At 41.1% G+C, this 23,106-nt stretch overlaps 1 protein-coding gene across 1 annotated transcript; it reads right to left on the minus strand.

Annotated features, from left to right (window-relative positions):
- Window positions 1–1,840: 1,840 nt before the first annotated feature.
- mfsd14a2 (major facilitator superfamily domain containing 14A2) lies at window positions 1,841–22,823 on the minus strand. The gene is made up of 12 exons (XM_030073891.1): window positions 22,597–22,823; window positions 19,445–19,540; window positions 13,903–13,965; window positions 12,788–12,915; window positions 12,200–12,314; window positions 10,394–10,612; window positions 9,613–9,726; window positions 8,042–8,113; window positions 7,087–7,199; window positions 5,792–5,889; window positions 5,018–5,175; window positions 1,841–4,861 (listed from the first exon to the last, which is right to left on the minus strand). Exons 1-12 carry the CDS (start codon window positions 22,678–22,680, stop codon window positions 4,649–4,651), a joined length of 1,473 nt encoding a protein of 490 aa, XP_029929751.1. The 5' UTR covers window positions 22,681–22,823; the 3' UTR covers window positions 1,841–4,648.
- Between the last annotated feature and the right edge of the window lie 283 nt (window positions 22,824–23,106).

A 23,106-nucleotide genomic window follows, 5' to 3' on the forward strand; every position in this document is an offset into this window, starting at 1 on the left:
AAGCGTGTAAGCATTCTTCCAGTCTCATGCACCTAATTGGAGCCTGAAAAGTAAATGTGCTATGACAGCGACTCTGCATCACAATACACTCCAGTCGGTCCCCGGAGAGTCACATGACCCCTTTCATCCCTGACATGAGCGCAGACAAATAAAGGACGGGAAAATGACGCTGCTCTTGCCCTCACTTCACACTTACAGCTTGGAAGTGGAAGCAGCTTAATCCTGATAGGGCCCAGTGCCTGTTATTCCTGGAAAGCTGGGAACTGCTCTTTGTTGATTTGATGTGCACCTATGAGCACTGAGAGCCTTAAGGTGAAGCATTCCCTTCTAATATCATGAGTATTTTAAATGGGAAAAACTATTGATGCAGCCATGTGTCTGGAAGTGTTTAGAGAAAAATAAAATCACACAGATATAATGGTCACAGATGGCCATCTTTTGCATGCTCGCCATTCTTTCCAGAGAAGGCTAACCAAAGCCTTGATACCCTAGCTGCCTCGCATGTTGCATGTGATTATGTTGTGCTTAATAAGAGACCCCATTTTGCTGATGAGTCAATCATAACCAAACCCATATGGCAGAGCGCATGCTGTTAGAAGGCTCATTAGTAAACAATAGACATGGATTAGAGCTAAGAGCCTTATAACTATCTCTTCCATTCCTGGTTAAGACCACATGACACTTCACCTGCTCCACTTGGAGACTTTCGCCTGCATCATCATATTCCAGCAGACACTCCCCCCACCCCATCCAGTGAGGCAGACACTTAAGCATGACTCTCATAATAGAGAAATGGTCAAAGCACACTAATCAATTAAGTGCAAGAGTGGCAATTGTGTGACAATGCTATTATCTCACATAGGAACGTGTTAGCCAATGTGTAAATTGCAATGACAGTTTTTTTTTTTTCAAAGTTCTGCCTTTCACCAATGATATAAAAATAGAAGCCAGAGTCCAACATGATCAAGTTTAAAATTAATTTCCGGAGTCCATCCTCATTAACATAATCATTATACTGTTCATTTAATTAATTAAGTGGAACTTGACAGATGGTAAACAGAACCTCCATCTGTTATTGGATGAGGTCATACAAGTTTTCATGGCTTTAATCAATTAAATACATTGTTGGTAAGTTACTACAATTCTAAATATTTTAATGTTTTCATGTTACAACTTGCCAAGTAGATTCCACAGCGGTTTCTATTCTTACCCACAGGCATGTGAAAAATGCAGTTTCTTAATATAATTACTTTTGCAAAGGAAACTTGTATAAATACTGAGTTTTAAAGTTTCAAAATTAACAGATAAAGCTAAAAAGAGTGTAGTGTGTCATCAGCTTTGAACGCTGTAAAGTGGTAAACACTTGTTCGGGCCGGCGAAACTGATGGATTTCTACTGCACTTTACTACTGCCTCCATGTGGCTTTAATAAAAAGGGATCAGACCGGTGCAAGGAAATGAGCTTAGGGCTGTACACCGAAGAATATTTGAGGATATAGCTGAAGGAACGCATTAGTGCTGCTGTGGAACTCAAGATTACTAAACTCACCTGCTGACTACATATCCAAATTAGCTAAAAGTCTGCTATTATGAATTATTAATGAAAACCTGCTGGAGCACAAGTTGCTAAGTGACCTAACAGGATTTATAGGCATTTAAAAACAAGGATTTCCATTTATGAACACACAAAACATCAACATTACCCTGATTCACTTTATAGATGTTTACTTGTTGAGACACACCCTGATAAACCAAATAAATCAGCCTTGGCACAAATAAAAAACAGAAAAAAGGAAAATATAGTGCCCACCCCTCCACCCACAGAAGCAAGTTCAAACATCTCATTGTACAATAAACCTTTAATAAATAGTTTGTCATTAGTGTCCCATATTTACATAATAACCACCACTTACTCATGTTGCCATATTCATTTCTTGGCTAATTTTAGGCACACAGAGAGGGGCTCAGGCCACAAACCACATTGTAACTAAAAACAGGAGTGGCTAGCGGGTAAGTCTTGAGAAATATATAATTGCACCATACAACCAAATAGACCAGGAAGTGGCCGTCTCCTTGAGCAATACATATATACATTTGCTGTACGTACAGGTGATTTTGTACATTTTACAGTCATCTGTTTGGGAACTGTACGAGTGCACATGGGGCTGGTGCAGAATCTTACCAATCGATGCAGGGTCTGTAATCATGGGTTTACCAACGTGTTGGTCCTTTACATGCTAAATCAAACAAAGAAAGTGAGAGAACAAATCAATATTGATGGCCTTTTGTCTAGGAACACCCTCTCTCTGATAAAATGCAATGGCAGGCATAGTCAAAAGATTTCAGGGTATGGTACAGTGGGTTTGCTTGGTATGTATATCAACATGTACAGCTTAGCTTGGAACATTCAAACTTTTTGTCATGTCCTCTTGATAAAATGGAAATACACTTCTCAAATGTTTGTAACCAAGGTGAAATGCTTGTTAAATGAAGACTGAGACTGAATTCTGAGACATTCGATGATTTGCCACTGAGCCACAACATTGACAAGATTCCTAAAAATGACCAGATCCAAGTTTTAAAAAGCTATAAAACAAACAAACAAACAAAAAAAACCAAAACAAAACGATAGCATATAAACTTAAATCTTCAGCCAAAGAAATTAAGACAAGAGAAAACAAATATCCAAATCACTCAAGCATGTACGCACAAACCACATAAACACACACACATACACACAGAAGTACAAAAAAGAAAACCAAAAGAATACTAATAATTTTGGCACAAAATATGAATGAAAAGTACATTTCAGTTGAGATAAATGTTGAATGCATTGTTAGCTAATCCATATCAGGTTGTGATTTGGTTATTTCAATGCACTTGAGCCATTAAAAAAAAAAAAAAAAATCAATTGCTGAAAATTACAACAGTATGTGAAAAATTTTCTGCCATCTTTGTTGGAGATCATGTCAGAAATGCCCAGTGCCCGTTAATAACCATTATGTATGGAAGATTTAATGTCAAGGGATTGTTTTCTTAACCATTTATACTCTTAAGGTCCTCTGTCATACCACATCACATTTAACCTTTTCACTTTCTACTGCAGCAGCACAAGTGATACTCTACTGAACCTAAGGATATTATTCCAAAGACACCTTATGAACACTGTCAGTGCAACTCCAAGTGTTCCAGAGGCTGGAAAAATCGCATCTATGGTTCTGTAAGCCTTTGTTTCAACCCTGGTGGTGATATATATTTTAAGGAAGAAAAAAAAAACAAAACAAAACAAAAAAGGCAGGAAAACCAGAACATATGAGGTGAAGGGGAATAAAATGTGTATCACACAGCTCCGATGGGAGCGATAGCAGAAGATTACAGAGCCTTCTCAGACCTTGGTCTTCATACAGGTTACGTAATTTATATTTATATATATATACATATACATATATGTATGTATCTATCTATATATATATATATATATGTATATATATATCTTAAGTCACTTCAAGGCAACATTTGTTTTTCTGAATTAAAAACTTGAAGCACAACTAGCCTTCAGTCAGAACAGAGGGAAATATACAACCCAAACAGTACTGCTAATCTAGAAGAATGGCAAGTAAACATTGAAAACGGTCGCGGCTAATAAAGTGGTCTCTCTTGCGCACTTCTCTCTGTGGGAAGTGGGATATTCAACAAAAGTGTGGTCTTTAGAATTGTTCAAGTAGACCAAAGTCCCTCCAATAAAAAAGGTTATTTTTATACCTGCACTGGCTAACCCATCCCAATCTAGATTAGACTTGTCTCCTGGGTTTACAGTGGCTGCGTTCCCCTGTTGAACCGACAGAGGAAGACCTGTGTTTCCCTTCTTGGATGCTGAAGCCGAGCCTCGAGTCACAACGAAAAGCATCAGAAACAGAAGTTAGCTCGTGAATGACCATTAGACAAGTGCTCGACTGTTTGTTACACTCTCGTTGGACAAAAAGGACAAAATCGCCACTGAACTGGCTACAGAGGAGTAAGAAGAACCACACAGGGATTTAGTAACAATTAAGATACAACCCACTCACACTCTCAACCAAATCACTTTGTGTGTGTGCTTGCAGGGCTTCTTTTTTGTTTTTTTGCACAGGGGGGGGGCAAGCTGCTGTATTCCACCCTGCTGTTGCTTTACAGGAACCAAGGGTTAGAGTCCAGCTCAGCCAGAAAGTCACTCCCCAAACACACACACACCCCTCTCCACAGCAGCCCCAAAAATACTCAACACACTGTCCCTGCAGGGTCCATAGAAAGTCCTCACGCTACCCTGCTTACCAAAAAAAAAAAAAAAAAAAAAAAAAAAAAAAAAAAAAAAAAAAGAGCTGCTAGGGAGGAACAGCCCACTTTTGTGCTGTGGACACACACACACACACACACACACACACACACACACACACACGCACACACACACACACGCACGCACACACACACACACACACACACACACACACACACACACACACACACACACACACACACACACACAAACAAACACCTCTTCCTGGCACTCTTGAGGTGTGAGTGTGTACATGTGGTAAAACGTGTGTATCTGTCCATGTGCTGGGGGTGGGGGGTTGAGGCGGAGCGAGCGTGTCCTCCCCCCTGAGCTGGGGTTATACACTGCTGTCCTCCAGCAGCGGCTCCTTGCCCTCGGCCCCGCTCCCCTGGGGGCTGTGGGAATGACTCTGCGCTCCGTTGCTGTGCTTCTTGTAGGCGCCGGGCCTCATGCCGGGCCCCGTGTGTTCTGGGATGAACAGGGCCACCAGCAGGGACAGCAACACTGAGCATGCTCCAAACAGGAAGGGAGGACCTGGGATGATGGCACTCTGGAGGGAACAGAGGAGAGAGAGGACAAAGACTTTCAAGGACTAATATTTTCCAAATTCAAAACGGACAATATTATTGGCTTCAAATACCGTATATGCATGTATCTGCGTTGTGCTAACAACTTAAGTTTATTTCCCCCCTTTCCTGATGCTCACCTCGTCAGTGGGGTTGACCATGTTGAGTTTGGCACCTTTCTCAGAGCCGTCTGTGTCAGTCAGCTCCACGTGGAACAAGTAGAAGACAAACCCGTAAAGTGCCGGGCCCAAACCGTTACACAGGCCCCGAATCCCTGTAATCATCCCCTGGACCACACCTGGAGGGAGACACATAAACACAAAACAGTGAGGAAAATATCAGGCCAGTAAGAATGAGACTCACCTTATTGTTGAGCACAATACAAACACAGAAAATTGCTTTGCTGGTATTGATGCAAGCACACGCTAAGGGCTTACAAAGTAACACACTTACACACATGACACAGGAACAACAGGATCTTAGATACACTGCACAGCATATGATATAATGTGACTGTGGACATGTCCCATATCAGACATGTCCCCATTTAACATGGATATCTTTTCCTGTGGCAGTTTAGACAATGACCCCTCACATATGGTTGGTCAAAAGCATTTAAACAGATTTATCAATACATGTATCGGTTGTTTTCTACTGGTACAAACATATTTCATAGTAAAGAGTCAACTGCATCTCTGCTTCATGGTATCAGACAGATGCATCCACCTGAGCCATGGCTGGATACACAATTTGCTAGGCCTGAAAAATTAATCTAAATATGATCAAAATTCATTTTAATATAAAAGAACCTTTTATATTAAAATGAAGTTATACTTATTAAGAATTTCCATGTCTGTATGAAGGAGTACTGTATTGTTGCAGACAGGTGGAATTCATGTGGTTGGGAAACTCACCCTGCTGGTCGGGGTCTGCGTTGCGGGACACGATGGCGCTGATGGCAGGGAAGGTGATGCTGGACATGGCTGCTACAGCTCCAGCTGCCCACATCATCCTGCAGAGAGAGCACATTTGTCAACTATTCATTAAAGCATTCAAATACTGGACTTGTTAGTATACGTTCTTAAAGAAATTGATAGGTAAAGGGATAAAAGAGCCTTTCTTTTTGGCTTCCTTTGAGAGTTTTTATAAATATTAAGACATCAGGGTGATTGATGCTACAGAACATGTGCAACCATTTAACATATATAATAAAATCCACAAGGTAAAAAAATGTTCTCTATACTACAATCACTGACAGGGCTTTTAAGCCAACGAACCGTAGGATGTGTACACAGCTTGAGAGCTAGGCAGTGATCAATGCCAAGAATAGAACATGCATGCATGCTATGGGTCTATAAAGAGCAAGTGTAAGGACATGGCTGTTGATGATACTGTAAATAAGGTTGTTTCTCCCTCTGGTGGTTTATCAGGGCACTGCACTAAATGTGGATAATAACGGAATCATAGTGAGAAACTGAGGATATAGATTGATTTAAGCTGAAGCCATGCCAGTTAAAAAGTGCTGGAGTGCTGTCATATTGGTCGACAATGGGGAAAGTATTTATAGTTATTGAGTTAGCTGGTCGATTGAAACACTAGATGGCAGTGTCGAGTTTATTGTAATTCTGAGCTTGCAAGGCACAGATTTTTAAAAAAATGAAGCAATCCTGTTTAGACAGTCAGAAAATTATGGGAGTTCCACTGTTGTTACACACTGGTGGCATCCAGATGGATGTGCTGGGATATTTGTCACACTGAATTTAGTGACAGCTGGCGATCTTCATAATTTGGGGATGGTGTAAAAATGAACATACTTCTCTTTGGCTGATTCCATTTTGTCTTAACTGCATGGAAATCGACCACAAACACTGTCCTAGGTTTAAGCAGCTAAGTCGACCAATTACAGTTGCAGCAGCTTTGTGCTGTCCTATGTGCAGTTACATTTTTGGAGAGGTGCATGTACGCTACACAGGTACAACAGACACCTGCTGTGTCACTGTAGTGGCACTGTCACTGCCCTGTGGTTGTTCATTTCAATATGCAATAAACTCATATGACAACATGAATTTTCATTATTTTACACTTTTTTTTCTGGCAGTGGGGAAGCAATTTTCCAGCAGCGTGGTGCTTCTACCGCTGAATGAATGTCGGGGAACAGCACTGTGTGTGTGTGTGTGTGTGTGTGTTAGAAACAATAGGAGTTACTGACCAGGGCTGGGAGCCGAAGCCATACCAGGCCAGCTGGAGAATCTGGAAGCCGAGTCCCAGCAGGATTGTGTTCTTATTCCCTATGGAGCGCATCAGGATCCCCAGCACCACCGTCTGGGAAAACACATCATGCAAGTCATTGAAAAGAAACATGACATGGATAGTTCTGCTGCTTACTTCTAGTGATATTTAATTGTTGTAAAATACAAATAAAATGTAAACTGTCTGCATAACAGTTGATTCAAAAATTAAATTCCATCTCATATAGTATACAAAATGTTTATTGTCTTGAAATACTATGATGAAATTTAATTTCTTTTCCTAGAAGGAAAAGCCTCCAATCAACAAAAGACATCATGGTTACATCCTAGAGGCTGGAATTTATTCATCTTGAAGAATCCAGAATTAGTGACAACTAAAGACTACAGGTAGAGGAACCTGTGTTATATCCTGCAGCTACACCCTGTTTCAAGTGGAATTATGTAAAATTATGGAAGACAGATGCCATAAAAATGACCCTATAACATTAATTATCATTGATTAAAAAAATAAATGTATTGACCCTGATTCTTAAAAAAAATTACATTGGAGTCTTACTGCCGAGTAATGAGCCACTTAAGGTTATGGCTTATAGTGATTTTAGAACAGCTAAGAAGGACTGCTTTGCATCAAGGCTTACAATGCCTCTCATTTGTTCTCATTTCGCATATTTTATGACTCGATCTCAGGGATGCAAAACACATTTCATGTACAATATCACCTTGAATAGCTCACATCACATATCTCACTTTTAATGTAAAACAAATGAAGACTGACTTAGGGTTTGTTTATGCAGGAATGCATCCACGACTCATGTTGCCTTAATAAAAATAACCACAATCCATGAACAGTTACAACAAGGGGTTTTAATGTTTCACTTCCAACACTGCTGTAACATAAATGTTATTTTCTAGTACCTGAGCTAATATTGAGAGGATCCCCACCACCGCAATAAAGGCAGCTACTGTCTCTGATGAGAAGCCTATGACCTGAGGGTGAGAAAGCATAAAAAAACACAAGTTAGGACACAGCAACTTACCAACAAACAAACACAGCCAGAGTCAAGCCCATATCTCAGCAAAATGTTTTTTCACATGCCTAAAAACCTGGAGTGCACAGCAGAGGAAACAGGGTTTATTTGTGGCTTTTTCTGAAAGCATGCCGTTTACTACCGCATCCTTGGACTGCACAAAAAAAAAAAAAAAAAAAAAAATCTATTCTGCTTTCTTCCTCTTGTTTTCTCTAGCATATCCAGGTCAAACACGTTCCCCTTTATCTCCTTCAATAAAGGTGGCAGCAGGAGTGGGACAGCTGGTGTGAGGTGTGTATAATTTATGACAATGAAAGAGGACAGATATATGATAAAGCTATCTTGGCACAAATAAAGGGGGGCTAGGACAAAGGGTGGTAGGTAGGTGTCATGAGAAATGCTAAAGCTCCAAAGCTGCAGACTCCTTCTCTTACATCTGGCAGCAGAGAAGCTTTGTGTGCTGTGTCAGACTTGCCTGACTAGTTCTTCTGACAGTGTTTACACAAACCTAACAATCCACAATCTTAGCAGTTTGAACAAGGAGGAGGACGAGTCCGTTGGTTCATACTGAAGCTGCCAGCTCGCTTCAGATGTTAAAATTACATAATAACCATCTGAAGCTGCCCATTCCTGGTTACTTCTGTGTTTTTTTTCCCTGGACTGGGATTTTGCTGAGAGGCCTAATAAATTTGCTCTACTTATTCACGCACTGAAACATGCTGCTCAGCAAACCTGCTGATCCGATCTTGTTGCAGGCGTAGGTGAAAGTGTGTGGTTGGCAACTTTCCCTCCCATTTGTACTGAAATACAGCTTTCCAGTAGCAGTTTCTGCCTTTCGTTAGCAACACGGATTGCAGAGTGTGGAGCTGTCACAAATTCATCCCAAATCGCTTTGTCCCTCTGGTAATCCATAGCATCACCTAATAACAACATGTCCTAGATTCTACCTCTCTCTGCAGGAGGTCTTCACCACTTTGTCACTTCATGAAAACCTGGAGCATGATGCAGGCAGACTGCTGGCGTTGGTTTTGAATACACACTAGGTGTGGCAATCTTTGGGTTAACAGAGATCCAACTGAATTCAAGATTTATTAGTTGGCAATTCAATTTAAGAACATTTTTTTTTCTTTTTGGAATGATTGAATTTACAAGCCGTGATTCGAGCCACCAATTTGATTCAGCACATTTAGCCAATAATAAACAAAATAAAATAAAATAATAAAACAGCAACTCATGCTACACTGTTTCAGCTGAGTTTATAATTGATGCATCCCTTGATACACACCTTTTAGAAATGCATTCTTGAATAACCAGTACACTTTTTGGCATGAGTACATACATGCAAAACAGTTTCCCAGACAACCTGTTTTTTTTGTTTGTTTTGTTTTTTTAATACAGTAAACAGTGGAGTGGCCGATCTAATGAGGTGTGAGCAGGGAGATGGGGGACTGGTGTTACCTGTCTGAGATAGAGGAAGAAGCTGGAGTACTGGCCGGCCTCAGGGAGGTAGGAGAGGAACACTGTGATGCAGATGAGCAGCACTGTGGAGTCCTGGCCCACCTTACGCAGAGACTGGCCCAGAGAATAACAAGGAACATTTCAGTTTGGGACAGGGATTAGCTCTATCAACAAAACCTCTGTCATGACTCCTAAGACAAGTCATCTCACTGAATGCTACCAATGTGTCTTGACTTAGTAATCATCAAAAAATGTAAACCTTAATGAATAAATCACCTTGATATAGAAACAAAACATATCAGTTATGTCAGTGAGGTCAGTAATTCAACAAATTAGTGCATTAATGAGCAACTATTTGTAGTGGTATCAAATGATCTTTGCATTAAGGGGGACATAGTTTGCAGCAACATGAGTTCATTATCTATCAAGTGTGATCCATTAGTCGGGTGATTGTGTCCCACTAAAAATGGTTCTATATAAAGGATATGGACCCATTTTAACATGAAGCTATTTGGATAAAAGCCTCCGCCCGGTGGCTTAACCTTAATTTTTTATCTAGTTCAGAGGTTTTCAAGCATGTGCCGTTGTGAACCAACAGAAAGCATGATTTCATTCATAGCAGATACTCTTAGCAGCTAATTTCACTGATTAACACACCCGCAATCAGAGAGGAGGAACCAGACAGTGAAATAAGCTGTTATTTGGCTAGAATTAAAATGAGCACAGCCTTGGGTCACAATGACTGATAAAGAGCAGATGAGCTGATTGTGTTGGTACTCACAGCGAAGGGGTCGGCCTGTTCCCAGGAGATGGGCGCTCCCCATGATGCTGGCCTCATCTTCTCAGGCAGCGACTCTGGTACGGCAACCAGGATGAAGCAGATGTCCAGCAGGGCGATGGCTGTGGCCAGGATCACAACCAAGGTGTCACCGTATGCTACTGACAGATAGGCCCCGATGGCTGGGCTGGTCACCAGGCTGGCTGCAAAGGTAGCCGACACCTGGAGGGAAGAGCCAGGGCTGAGTAAAACTTTCACTTGACAACAAGCTGTTGGATCTACACCAGTTAGCGCTTAAAAGATTGTTGAGTACACTTTTAAAGGCATGGATGGACCTGGTATCTACAAATATCATTCATGCTAACTCTGTTCCATACCATCTGTACTTTTTCATATTTATTTATTACCATCTGTATATTTTACATCTCATATCTTATATTCTTAGGTTAGTTCTGATTGTATATATATAGTCTTTATTGTATATAATTCTGCTTAATTTTATTTTTATGTTTCTATTGATGCTGTTGTAACATAAGAATTTCCCAGTCTGGGATCAATCAAGTAAATCTATCTATCTCTCTATCTCTCTATCTATCTATCGACTCTTTAACCCCATAAAAAACAGATCACAGCCTGGGGTCTTCAGGCAGGGCTTTGCCTGGGGAATGGCTTTCAAAGTCTTGACTGAAAACAAGACAGGGTGTCCACAGGTATCAAAAAGTTAAACTTGATGCTTTTTCAGACCCTTTTCAGGCACATTTTAACTCAACTTAACACTTATTTTTTGAAAAATCATCTTTTTCTTCTTCAAATAAGCATTGCATATGAGCATAAAAGGAAGTACTATATATTTGGTCCAGTGCAGACATCACTTTTAGGTAGAAATATAGCAGATTATTAAGTATATCATTCTACAAACTGTTATTTTAACAGTTTCCTTTAGCATATGCATAGATACTGCAGCAAAGTGCTATTGTAATAATACCAACAATTACTTTTCCCCAAAGGACCTGTCATAAGTAAGTACAAGAAGTTTCTTGGATTTCACTCTGAATGACAGTAAGTAAAGTGAGTTGGGTTAATCTACATTAGGCATCTTTCCAACAAAATATCCACTGAAATTAAGACACCATGAATACAAAATGTACAAAAATGACTTAATGTTAAATATTTCATTCATTCATTTTCCAAACCGCTAATCCTCATAAGTGTCGTGGGGGGTGCTGGAGCCTATCCCAGCGCTCACTGGGTGGAAGGCAGGGGAAACACCCTGGACAGGATGCCCGTCCATCACAAGGCAGACAGACAAACAAGCACATTCACACACACATTCACAACTAGGGGGAATTTAGTATCTCCAATTCACCTTTGGACACCTTTGGACTGTGGAAGGAAACCAGAGCTCCGAGCAGAAACCCACGCAGACATGGGGAGGACATGCAAACTCCACACAGAAAGGACCTTGGCCAGCTGGCTGGAAATCGAACCCAGGACCCTCTTGCTGTGAGTCGACAGTGCTAACCACTGCACCACCATGCCGCCTATGTTTAATATTTATGAATGTGAATTTAACACAAGACTTACTAAGGACCTGCAGACATCCTGCAAGAGGTGACTGGACCTTTGCGACTAGCGCTCTTAGATCAGAGTTTAAACTGGCAAAAATGAGACTTGCTTTTATGCAATGAGCTATTATTGACTGTTCTGTCCCTCCTTTTTATGTTTTCTTTTGATGACCGTGCATTGCTTTTGTGTTTCTTACACAGATACGAAAGACAATGAAACACTTTAAAATAACTGTCTCCTTACCAAACCGTATGCTGTGCTCCTCTCATGCTCCTGCGTGATGTCTGCCACATAGGCAAAGATCACAGAGAAGGTGACAGCAAAGACACCAGACATGGAGATGACTGCAAAGTACCACCTGAAAGAAGAGAAGGGATTGCTTTGTCAGCATAGGGAAAGCAGGTTTCACAAGGTGGAGACTAGAGAGGCAAGAGAGTCATGACTCTGATTGTACTGACCGTTTGGCACAATACTGTCTGAAGGCCTCCATCCATCACCTGTCATTCTAACTAAAATGGATCCTTTTCTTTTTTGACATTTAATTATATTCCTCCACATTCATGTTTCATGGGATATCCAAAGTGCCTAGATCTATCAGCACCCAAGATGAAAAAAAAAATGGATATGAGCCCATCTTCATGGATGTGCATCATTTTCCATATTTGTTACTGCTAGAAAAACACAATGGCTTTTCCAGGTTTTCCATGACCAGATAACACCTGATGTTCTGTAGAGAGCAGCCAGCACTGGGCAAGGCATCCCCTATGACACAGGAACAAGACTAAACATGACACTATGAAAACTGAGCAGAACTGTCAGTTTTGCACTCACCATGGGCTGATCTTCATCAGAGGGATGGGTGCGCATGTGAAGAAGACCGTTAGCAGCAGGAAAGACTTGCGTCCCCATACGTCTGACAATGCTCCAATCAGCGGAGCACTCAGAAATGATAGTAGGCCCTGGAGGGAAGGAGAAAGAGAGAAAGGGGGGTTTGGGAGAGGAAACGGGAGAGGGAGTGGTTGATGATGTAAAAAAGAACCAGAGAGAGGACAATGAGCGGCAGAAAAAGGAGAAGTGAATAAGAAAGAACTGTGTTTACAGAACTGAGCACTGTAAATGGATAATTTGAGTTAAGCAGCCGTGTGTAGACTCACTGTTGTTTGAGTGCACAATCTCCCTATGAGCAGGCAGGTCTGAGAACAATTTAAGTTCTGTATGTGGCTACATATAAACCCCTACTATAGCCTGTGCATTATTCCAACATTTCTGCTGACATTTGTTGTAGGAAATTAATGTGAGCGACCAGTCAGATGCATATAAATTTTTCGCTGTGGCTGCAGAGTTTGTATATTCTATCAGTCACATTGGCAGGCAGATGACCATCATTTTTACAGTTTCAGGGCTGATGAAATTTGTTGTAACTGAAGCAGGGCATTGCTGAACAAAAGCGCATGTGATCAGTATAGTTCATCCTAACATCATTATTTGAATCTTCAAATTCAATATGAATGTAAGCAGAACAAATGAATATCTGAACTGTCAAATAGGAAAACTCAGTATCCTGAAAATCTTCCATGGGCAAATAAACAGTAGCGTTACGTGATCCATAGCAGATGTGTCTCTTGACACAGATAAAAGTAAAAAGTAACAGATAAATAAATCCATGAAAAACTTGGTAATGTGCTATAAAATCAAATTCTAAATAAATAAATAAATATTTAACCTCAATTATCAATTATGAATAATTATACATTACAGATTGATACAAAGGTTCAAATTAAAACATGAACAAAAAACATGACACTGGGTATCTATACAAACAGGAGGTTTACATGCAGACAGCAAACATGCTCATGGGACAATTCTTGATTTTGTCTGGAACTGTTATGTTACCGATATCACAATTTGACCCCCTGACTGTATTCGTGCGTAGTGCTGTCTCTTACCTTGACACCATGAATAAGCCCATTCATCAGGAATGTGTGGTGGGGGAATGTCTGGTGCAGTACCTACAGAGCAAACATAGATAACCACATGAGACCACTTTGTTCATGTACAGTGCACCATATTTCAATGACCTAAAATGGCTAGTTTACATTTCATTGTTACTCAATGTTACTCTCAACTCTGAGGGGTGAAATAAAGACAAAAATGTGTGAAGGCTTACGAGATAAGAAGACTGCAAGTATTCATGCCTAGCTGATAACCTGTTACTGACATTTCATTTAGTGAGCACAGTAACAGATTTTTTCCAGGTGCAAAAGTGCTTCAATATAATACATGCTAGTAGCACTGCAACATTAGCCTCCTGTTATACTTCCATCTGATAATTGAGGCTGTGTTTCCCCATTCAGATTGTGGCATAGAGAGCACCATAACTCCAAGGAGTACAGACGTGCTGTGCCACAGCTGCAATGAATTATGGTCTTTGTTGTTCATCAAAATGTTTTCAGCACTTGGCAACATTTAAATCATAACTGCAGGAGAAATATGCTGGCAAGAGCAGCCGGCTTCATGCATCACAGCAACCAAAATGAATCCAAAAACCAAAATTTACTTAGTGGTACATTCATTTTGCATGGCCACCCACATGGAAAGGGAAACACTGTTGGCCTGTCAATGAAAGGTAACAGGTTCAATCCCAGCAACAGCCTTTTGAAGTATCACTGAGCAAGACACTGTGCTCCTACAAGGCATCATGAGGTGCTTTCTGACGAACAGTTCTAGGGACTTTTTTGAGAAGAAGAACTCAACAGGGCCGTTTCCTTAGAACTATGAAACCTCAAACACTTTTTTATATTTGCCTTTGCACTACCAGGAACGCTGAAGTGACGGAAGCCAGCGCTTAGATAATATCCAACGTCATTTCTGTGTATGATAAACTAACAGCAATGAGATGGAGCTGTGTGTTTCGCAGGTTTCAAGTCTTGACTTCCCATTTGCCTGTGTTTTATTCAATTTTTGAAGGCTAATGCTAAGAGCTGTTATGTACATGGCCATTGTTATACACGGGTTTTAAAGAACTGCACTTGCTGGTGCTGCACCGTCCCAAGTTCGACTAATTTACCAATGGGCACTTACATCTTTTATCACTTATATCACTCAAGGTTACTCGCCCATATGGTTCCTATCAGAAATCTAACCTTGACGCTGCCCTTGTGGTCCAGGGTGAGTAAGGACCATTTGATTTGTTTGGTTAGTTTGTGAATATAAGTGGAATATCGCATTCATGAAATTACTTGTGAATCACACACTTCTGTTTTTATCACTACACATAAAATTTGACAGATAAAACACCAAAAATAGGGAATAAAAAGTGAAGCTTAGTTCAAGAAACTTATGGCTGCTTTTTCCCAAAATTGAGTGGAACTTTTCAAGTGTAGGTGAAATTGTGAAGTTGCAACTAAAACAGCAACACTGTCAGTGTGTACGATGTCAAGAGGCCAGACTAGAACCAAACTGGAAGACCCTCCAACGTCACTTAAGTCTCTTGTGTGGTAGCATTGTGGCTTTAGTGCAAACTATGATAAAAAGACAGTGCTGGATAAAAGAATGACGATATGCAAACATTAAGTAGCAAGTGTGTCACATGCTAACGGGAGCATGCTGAACATGACAGACCACTTGTTTGTGTGTGTCCAGGCCAGAGACAAGGGATCAGCGAGATGAGAACATTTAGACATGGAGGATATGGCTGTTACTCATGATTCAAGTGCTTAAGTCAGGTTATAACACCCTCTTTGTCATCACTTCAGCACTTCTTGACCTTTGTGAACAGACATGTATCAACAACTGTCAAGGAACTAGCAAACACCCTGTGTAGCTCTCACAACAGACAGGTGAACCTTCAGGGCAAATGTGTTACCTGACTGTGACTGCCCACCATGTTACACTTGAGTGAGAGATAAAAAGCTCTGTGTTGCATCTGGCTGATGCACTGATGGGGGCACTGACCGAGTTGAAACTGGAGAGGATCAACACCACAATCCCTGCCAGCTCAAATAACGCAGATAAAATTGTGAACACAATAAAGGAAGCAACTGGACTGTGGACAGTTGCTGGGCCCTTAGACTGCTTTCAACTTTGCAGCCAAGAATGCTGTCTTTACCGTGCTCAAAGAAAAATGTTGAGGACATTGTTGTCTTGACAGTAAACCTAGCAGAATAGCTCATTCACGCCATCAAACCCCTTTTTAGACTGACACATTGGTTGATATTTCCCCCGGCTTGTGGTGATACTTGAATGGTGTGGGTGACCATTCCCATTTTCCAGTCCACTTTGAATCCAGAAAACTCCTCCAATATATCTCTGATCCCACTTAGCCTTGGATAGCAGGTCAGCGGTCACATCATAATCTGAATCTGAATCTTTTGATTCATTATTGTTTTCATCCTCAAAGTAAGCTTTGTGCTCGGGTTCAAAGTTGCCCCCTCGCTCAGGTCGTCAGACACTGTCACTGCATGAAGTGCAAACTTAAGAGACATTTTTGCGGTCCACAAGGAGACCACAAAGCTAAAACAATGCATTCCATGATGCGTTTTGCATGCCCCACATTTATTTCAATGAATCATGACGCATTTGATCAATCACATCTTGAAAGCGATTACATCATCTAAAATGTGCTCACATCAAATCCGGCTCTAAAGGGAGACTCATGCAAAAACACATCAGGTATGCAAATGTATCTTCGACCCCCCCGAAAAGGACACACTTTTCTTCTGATTAAAGTAATACCAGCATTTGTCTGACCCTTAACAATATAGCTTGGACAAAAGTATATCGACCAACTGACCAGAAGACAACAGCTCTACATGGTGCAGTCTTTCATATCAGATGAAAGCATCAAGCCTTTTACCAAGATCACAGAAGACAACATCCCCTCATACAAGGCAACAGCCTGCATGTACATGCTGGAAGAGTAATGAGCACAAGTAACAGCTGTGCCTCGGACATCTGTACCAGGTGACTTTTCTCTACTGCAGGGGACACTGCTACTGCAAACAAATCTCATCTTACAGCTGAGAAAATGTATAAATCGATCTTCTTTCTGAGGAATGTGAAAATACAATTAATATACACTAATTTCAGCCCTGTTTTTAAGTTTACTGCAGATTCAGATAGTGGTGCATTTTATATTCATGGCCTCAGCCTTGATTGTAGCCTTTTATTATGTAAAAATAATACTGAAACCCAGGAAACCTACAGTTTGATTTTGGGTAGATTCGCTTATTTGTTTAATAACTGACATTTTGTTAACTGAATGAGACTTATGTTCATTCATACATTTCTGAAATCCAAGAATAATGCTGTGTAGGCTGGGTTCATGCTTTGGTCTATGATGTGTTTTTGTTTCATGTAAAAATAACAAAACAACCCTTCTTAAAAAGCAACTAAATTTCTGCTCTGAATGTGTCAAATGTTGCACTTGCATCTTGGTATAATTTGCCGCACATAATGTTGACAAAATCCTGCAATTTAATTTTACATAAAAGAAAAGTTTTCTTTAAAATAATAATTTTGGCTGTTTTCATCCTGGTTCATGTTTTAATAGTTTTTTTGCCATCATCATTACCTACTTTACTATAGAGCCTAACATAGCGAGCCTGCATGTTGCTGGGAGTGCTGCTGTTCACTACACATGCAGGGCCATCACATGATCTCCAGTTACTATAATTCAGTTACTAATTCAGTTTAAGCAATTAAAACAATGTCCTCTCCACACAATAACACCCACATTAAAATGAGCCGTCCCTACATCCAAAGTTCAATCATCCCTTGGCTGAAACCTGCCTTTAGGATAGTGTTAGATATCATATTTTAATTTGTATGATGCCTACAGTACTGCTGACTGTAAAAAACATTCACTTCCTAGTGGTAATTACAAAGAGGATATGTGTGGGAATAGTTGTTAGGCTGTGATATCTCCCGCCTGCCATCACAGACTATAGAAGCATGTCGACACACCGTTCAGAAGAATTGGTCGGGGGTGGGGTGGTAATCATACAATGTTCAGTTCAAAGTCTATGGTACTGGTGAGCAGTAGGCACAGAGCAGAGGTGTCACTGACACCGGTGCAAGAACACGAAGCCGTTGCTCAATTTGGGCCACACCAAGCTTGACTGGGACTGAACAACAGGATCCGATTATTGGCCGGGGCTACATGAGGAGAGCTAATGGCGCAGCTTCCTCCGAGAGTCAGTTACCCAGCATACAGAATGTGAATGCAGCAGCAGCAGGAACAGTACTGGTGAGGGCCGTTGCTGCTGGATACTAATGAAGCGGCGTGCTCATTGGGAGCAGTGAAGCAGTCCCTCTCGTCCTCTGGCACCCTCTGATTAGCCCAAAATGCAAATCCTGCCGGTGCCCAGGGATCTTAGGGGCAACAAACCCGGAGTAATTAATGCTAAACCATTGCATGTACAACCACCACTTCAAACAAGAGACTACTGCAAAGCGTGCATTGCATAAGCCCTGTCCAGTCAACATCATGTGGCTTACAGATGTTTGCTCATCATTTGCTTGAGATAAGAGTTTCTGCCCAAATTTATGTTTGTAAGGAAAACACGTGCTAGAGAAAAACACGGCATAGAGCTATATTCCAAAGTGAGATATGAACAGCCAAAAATATTAACTACTCATCCAAAATGATAGCTGGCATGAGGTGAAGTGCTTTATTGTTATGACTCATCCCTCATCACTTTGCTTACAAAACAGCTCTGTTTTGTAGATTCAATCAATCTGTGTGTTTTTTTTTTTTTTTTTAAATATTGACTGATGATTTTCTAGTGGCAAAATTTTCCTAAAACATACCTGGTAGTAGAATGAATGCCCTCAAAATGATGCCCATGCACTTGTCTGTAGCATATACACAAGTTGCGCCAAACAACAGCCACTGTGCACTGAGGTGTGTGTGTGTGTGTGTGTGTGTGTGTGTGTGTGTGTGTGTGTGTGTGTGTGTGTGTGTGTGTGTGGCGTGGTTTGCCTGGCCTACATCTGTGCGTGGCCAACAACACAAACCATTGACCCCCTGATAAGCCTTTCAACAAAGAGCGGGTGCTCAGACAATATGCCATTTGATGCCCTTTTCATATTTCTCAGTCCATTAGTGGCAGGCAAAGCATCTGCCAACACGCGTGCACACGCACACACACACACACACACACACACACACACACACACACACACACACACACACACACACACACACACACACACACAAAAGTGCGTCACCCAGGCCCTTGCTCATTTGATTACGGATTCAATTATTCAGAGGGTGGTGGGCCTTGTGTGATTCCAGTCAATGGGAAGTGTCACACTCTGCTGAGGCTTGAGGATAGAAAGAAGAGTAGGTGAATACTCTTCCTCCTATCACAAGTAAGACTGTGTGTGAGTATATGTGTGTGTGTGTGTGTGTGTGTGTGTGTGTGTGTGTGAGTATCTATGTGTGAGCATGGGAGGAAATGTGGGACTGTGAGCTAATGAGCTTACCGTGAGCATCGGGGTGGTGAGGAGACCCCATGCAAAGAACTCAAGGAAGATGACCACAACAGCATGGTAAACACTGGGCTCACCGATTCCCTGAGGCTGGAGGAAGACAGCAGGCGGGGGAAAAGAAACAGAAAGAGACAGAGAGAGAGAGAAAATGGTTAGCTGAGAAGCTATAAAGAGTTCTCGCCACATACAGTTAAGTGCCTGCTAATGGCAACACATAAACAAGAGTTCAGGCCCTGCAGACAATCTGATGGAGACAGTAAACTGGGATCAATTTGAAGACAACATCCACCTAATTATAGCAGGAGTCTGCACCACCTGACCACCTGGTAAAGCTCCCTGTAAACCACACAGAGCACAAACAGTGAATCTTGGGGGGTAAGAAGACTGAGAGAGGTGTTTTTTTCCTTTTACGCCAGACTTTTGAATGAAGCATCGATAGCAATTCAAACTTGATGTAGCTGCACATAGTGAAGCTTCAGTGGGTTTTTGTTTTTATTTTTAATTTTATCTTGCGCTGTACTGAGGCAAACTACAACCTAAACTGCTGACTTGGCAATGAAGTACTGCATCTTGAGTTAAAACAAGACAACAATCCAATTTGCTGTGATCCATTTTTATTAAAGTTCTCATTTATGTTTACTCATTCATGAGTAAACATGACAGAGAATCAAAACAATATGAGGCCAAGAGAAATGAGATCAATTCACTGAGAGATACAGAGGTTTAACTGTTCAGAAAGGGCTCAGTATGTTCTAGGTGTGTGAGTGAAAGAGAAACAGTTTTCCTTTTGGTGTTTAAGTAAAAACGAAACTGATCTCATTTTGAAACCTGCAGCCTGGAAACAAATGTCTCAACCTAACATGCAAGCTAATTTAATTAGGTTTACTGGGTCGCTCCAAATGCAAGCTTATATCTGTGTAATGACAAAACACAAATAGACTTCCTTTAAATCGCTCACATAACCTGCTCCCGAGAGAGGAAGTCACTTCACTGCGGCACAATAAAAATCCATACAAGTGTCTATAAGGTGAGGAGAAAGTGTGATGGAGTGAGCGGCGATGCTGAGCAGAGTCCTTGGCAGGAAACAGGAAGAGGTGTTAAAATGGTGGGGACAGTGAAGTAGGCCAGGGCTGACTCAATGAAGACACTAGCAGCTAGTTACTAGCTCATGTGGTTTGTTATTTCCCTGTGTGGCTTAGATCAGAGCATCACAGGAAACAGACTACAGGCCTGGATATGACAGCCAAGGAGGGCACATTACCACTGGGGGCACAAATGGCAAATCTGATGAAACAACACCATGTCGTTTTGTTCCATTATAAATCAATGATGTCACCACCTGCTGCGCTGAAAAAAAAAAAAAAAGGAACAAACTCTTGTGTTTAGGTGTCGCAACTTCCTTGTCACTAACATGATTCCTGTTTATGAATTTAGACTGCACTTGGTCATACTGGGCTAGTAACGGAACAAACATCTGAAGCTCGCAGATTCAGTGGTTGGATTGTGTTGGTTGTGCGTTTAATCCTCCTGTTACCTTCAAATTTACTATCATTTTTATCAAGTAATTTAACCCTGCAGAAAATGATTAGCATTATCATCACCCCCTCTTGTGGGAATCATGTAGTTCCCTCTCAAATGTCACATTTACTTTCAGTGGTTCTCACAGTACTACAGGTGTAGTTATGTTTGGTGAGGGCTCTAAAGCAGAGGGAAGCTTTTTGAAGATAATACAGAGCATGATATAGATCCTCGGTGTTATCCAAGTGACCCCAAAGAAACACTGATGTGTACAAAATGTGCACAGGACACTGAAAACATATCAGTATGTTAATTTTATGTTTATCCACTTGTCAATCATGTATTTAGAGATGCTAAACACTGGATGTAGTCAAACTGACCCCAAAAATAATAGGAGGGTTAAAATCAAAACACTTTTGTGAAACAGATGCCTGGTGACAACAGGCCACATCATGATGACAGGTGTTTAAGACATCTATAGGCCTTGCTGTGCCTAAATAACACCTTTGGGATCGTTTTAACATTATTTGTCAGATTGTGTGTGTGTGTGTGTGTGTGTGTGTGTGTATGTCAACTCATATGTTTCACTTGATGGAATTCAAGCATTTCAGTTCAACAGGTTTGAGATGGATGCCCCACTCATTGCACAACTAGCACTGATAGCCTCCTTCTGCATTCAAAACATATTTCACTGGACCCAACTCTTAGTCATCAGGCTAACACAATCATGACTTTCTCATCTACAATAACAGCCATAATAGTAATTTCCTCAGTCAAGGCAAAATGTACAAATGTGTCAATCACAGGCCCTGGCTGATGTGGAACAAAACATCAACATCATCTTCTAGACAGGCAGCCTGCTCTGAATAGGTAGAAAAGAATTCATTAGCTGATGATGGCTATAGCTAAGCCCGTGTTGTTTTGATGTTTTTCTGCCAGGATTGCTCACTTTTACAGTTAGGCTAAGGATGGCTTTTCTACTACCCAACCTAACGTTAGATGACATGCTTTACAAGTCCAGGATCAGTTCGGTTATCTATTAAAAGGAACTCGGTTAGCCCTGCGTTACATTTGGCTAATAATGTGTAAGAAAGGTAACGTTCACGTCAACGGCTATATGTTGGAAACGGGTGTACAAAGTTTCAAATGAACACATATGCTAAGAAGCTAATGTTTCCACAAAAACGATGTACTGTCAACACCATTTTAGCTAGAAGTACACAACAAATAAGGCAACGCTAGGTCTAGTTTTAACAAATATTATATATGGTACGTTATGTGGTGACTGTGGAAACTGAATTACTCTATGGCACAGACAAAACTGTATAAACATAGCTACCATTAACGAGCTAGCTAAAGTGAAGGCTACCTGTGCTGAGCTGACGTGTAAACGCTTAGGCCGCTAACGTTAACCGAAGCTCATTTTTAGCTAGCAGTGTTAGCCAGCTAGCAGCCAGCTAACGGTGAACGTTGACGGTATCTGCCGGAGCAAACCGAGGCAGAAAACCATTAGGAAATGGAGCAACACTGGCTAATATTGTGGAAAACACACGACTAGCTAACTTCAATCCAACGAGACGATTTAGCTCACATGCAAGCTAACGAAGATAAATAAATATTTAACTCACACTGCCTCCATCTTTTATTATAATTTTCTTTGCAAGAAGAATGCTGCGGTTCAGCCGCTTTTTCTTCTTTTTCTCCCCCGTCATTGTTAACTTATGTCCATTCTTGTTGTTAGAGGGTCATCGTTGTATCTATCAAAAAAATAACCTAATGAATTAAGGTAGTAGTCCCTTCACCTCGCTGTTGAACCCCAGCTAAAAGCGAGCTAACTAAATGATGATTTCCCATCCCCACCTCACTTCGACCCGTCTTCCTGAAACAGGAGCCCGCCCTTCCCATGTGAGGTCGCTCACCGATTGGTTGAAACACATGAGAGGAAGTCCCAGCTGTGCGTTTGATTGGTTTGGCAAAACGTTTGCACTATTGATACCAAACTGTTATTTGTGAACAGCATCGCGGGTTTGCCGTGACAAAAAGGAAACCCCTTATATGGTGGGTGGCAGTGTTGATATAGAAAATGTACACGATGTTCAGCCACTTCCCTCAACCCCACAGCATCTTCCACGTGAGGG

The sequence above is a fragment of the Myripristis murdjan genome, chromosome 17 (genome assembly GCF_902150065.1).
Source record: "Myripristis murdjan chromosome 17, fMyrMur1.1, whole genome shotgun sequence".
Lineage (NCBI taxonomy): Eukaryota > Metazoa > Chordata > Actinopteri > Holocentriformes > Holocentridae > Myripristis > Myripristis murdjan.

Bases quoted from the DNA above. Each gene is read 5' to 3' on its own strand.
- mfsd14a2 (XM_030073891.1), bottom strand. From the start codon at position 22,680: ATGACGGGGGAGAAAAAGAAGAAAAAGCGGCTGAACCGCAGCATTCTT. The intron at 9,727-10,393 runs GTGAGTACCAAC...TCTCTGGGCCAG, and splicing joins AACAGGCCGACCCCTTCGCT to TCTCTGCGTAAGGTGGGCCA. The intron at 5,176-5,791 runs GTGAGTTTCCCA...GTCTCCCTCCAG, and splicing joins CGCAGACCCCGACCAGCAGG to GTGTGGTCCAGGGGATGATT.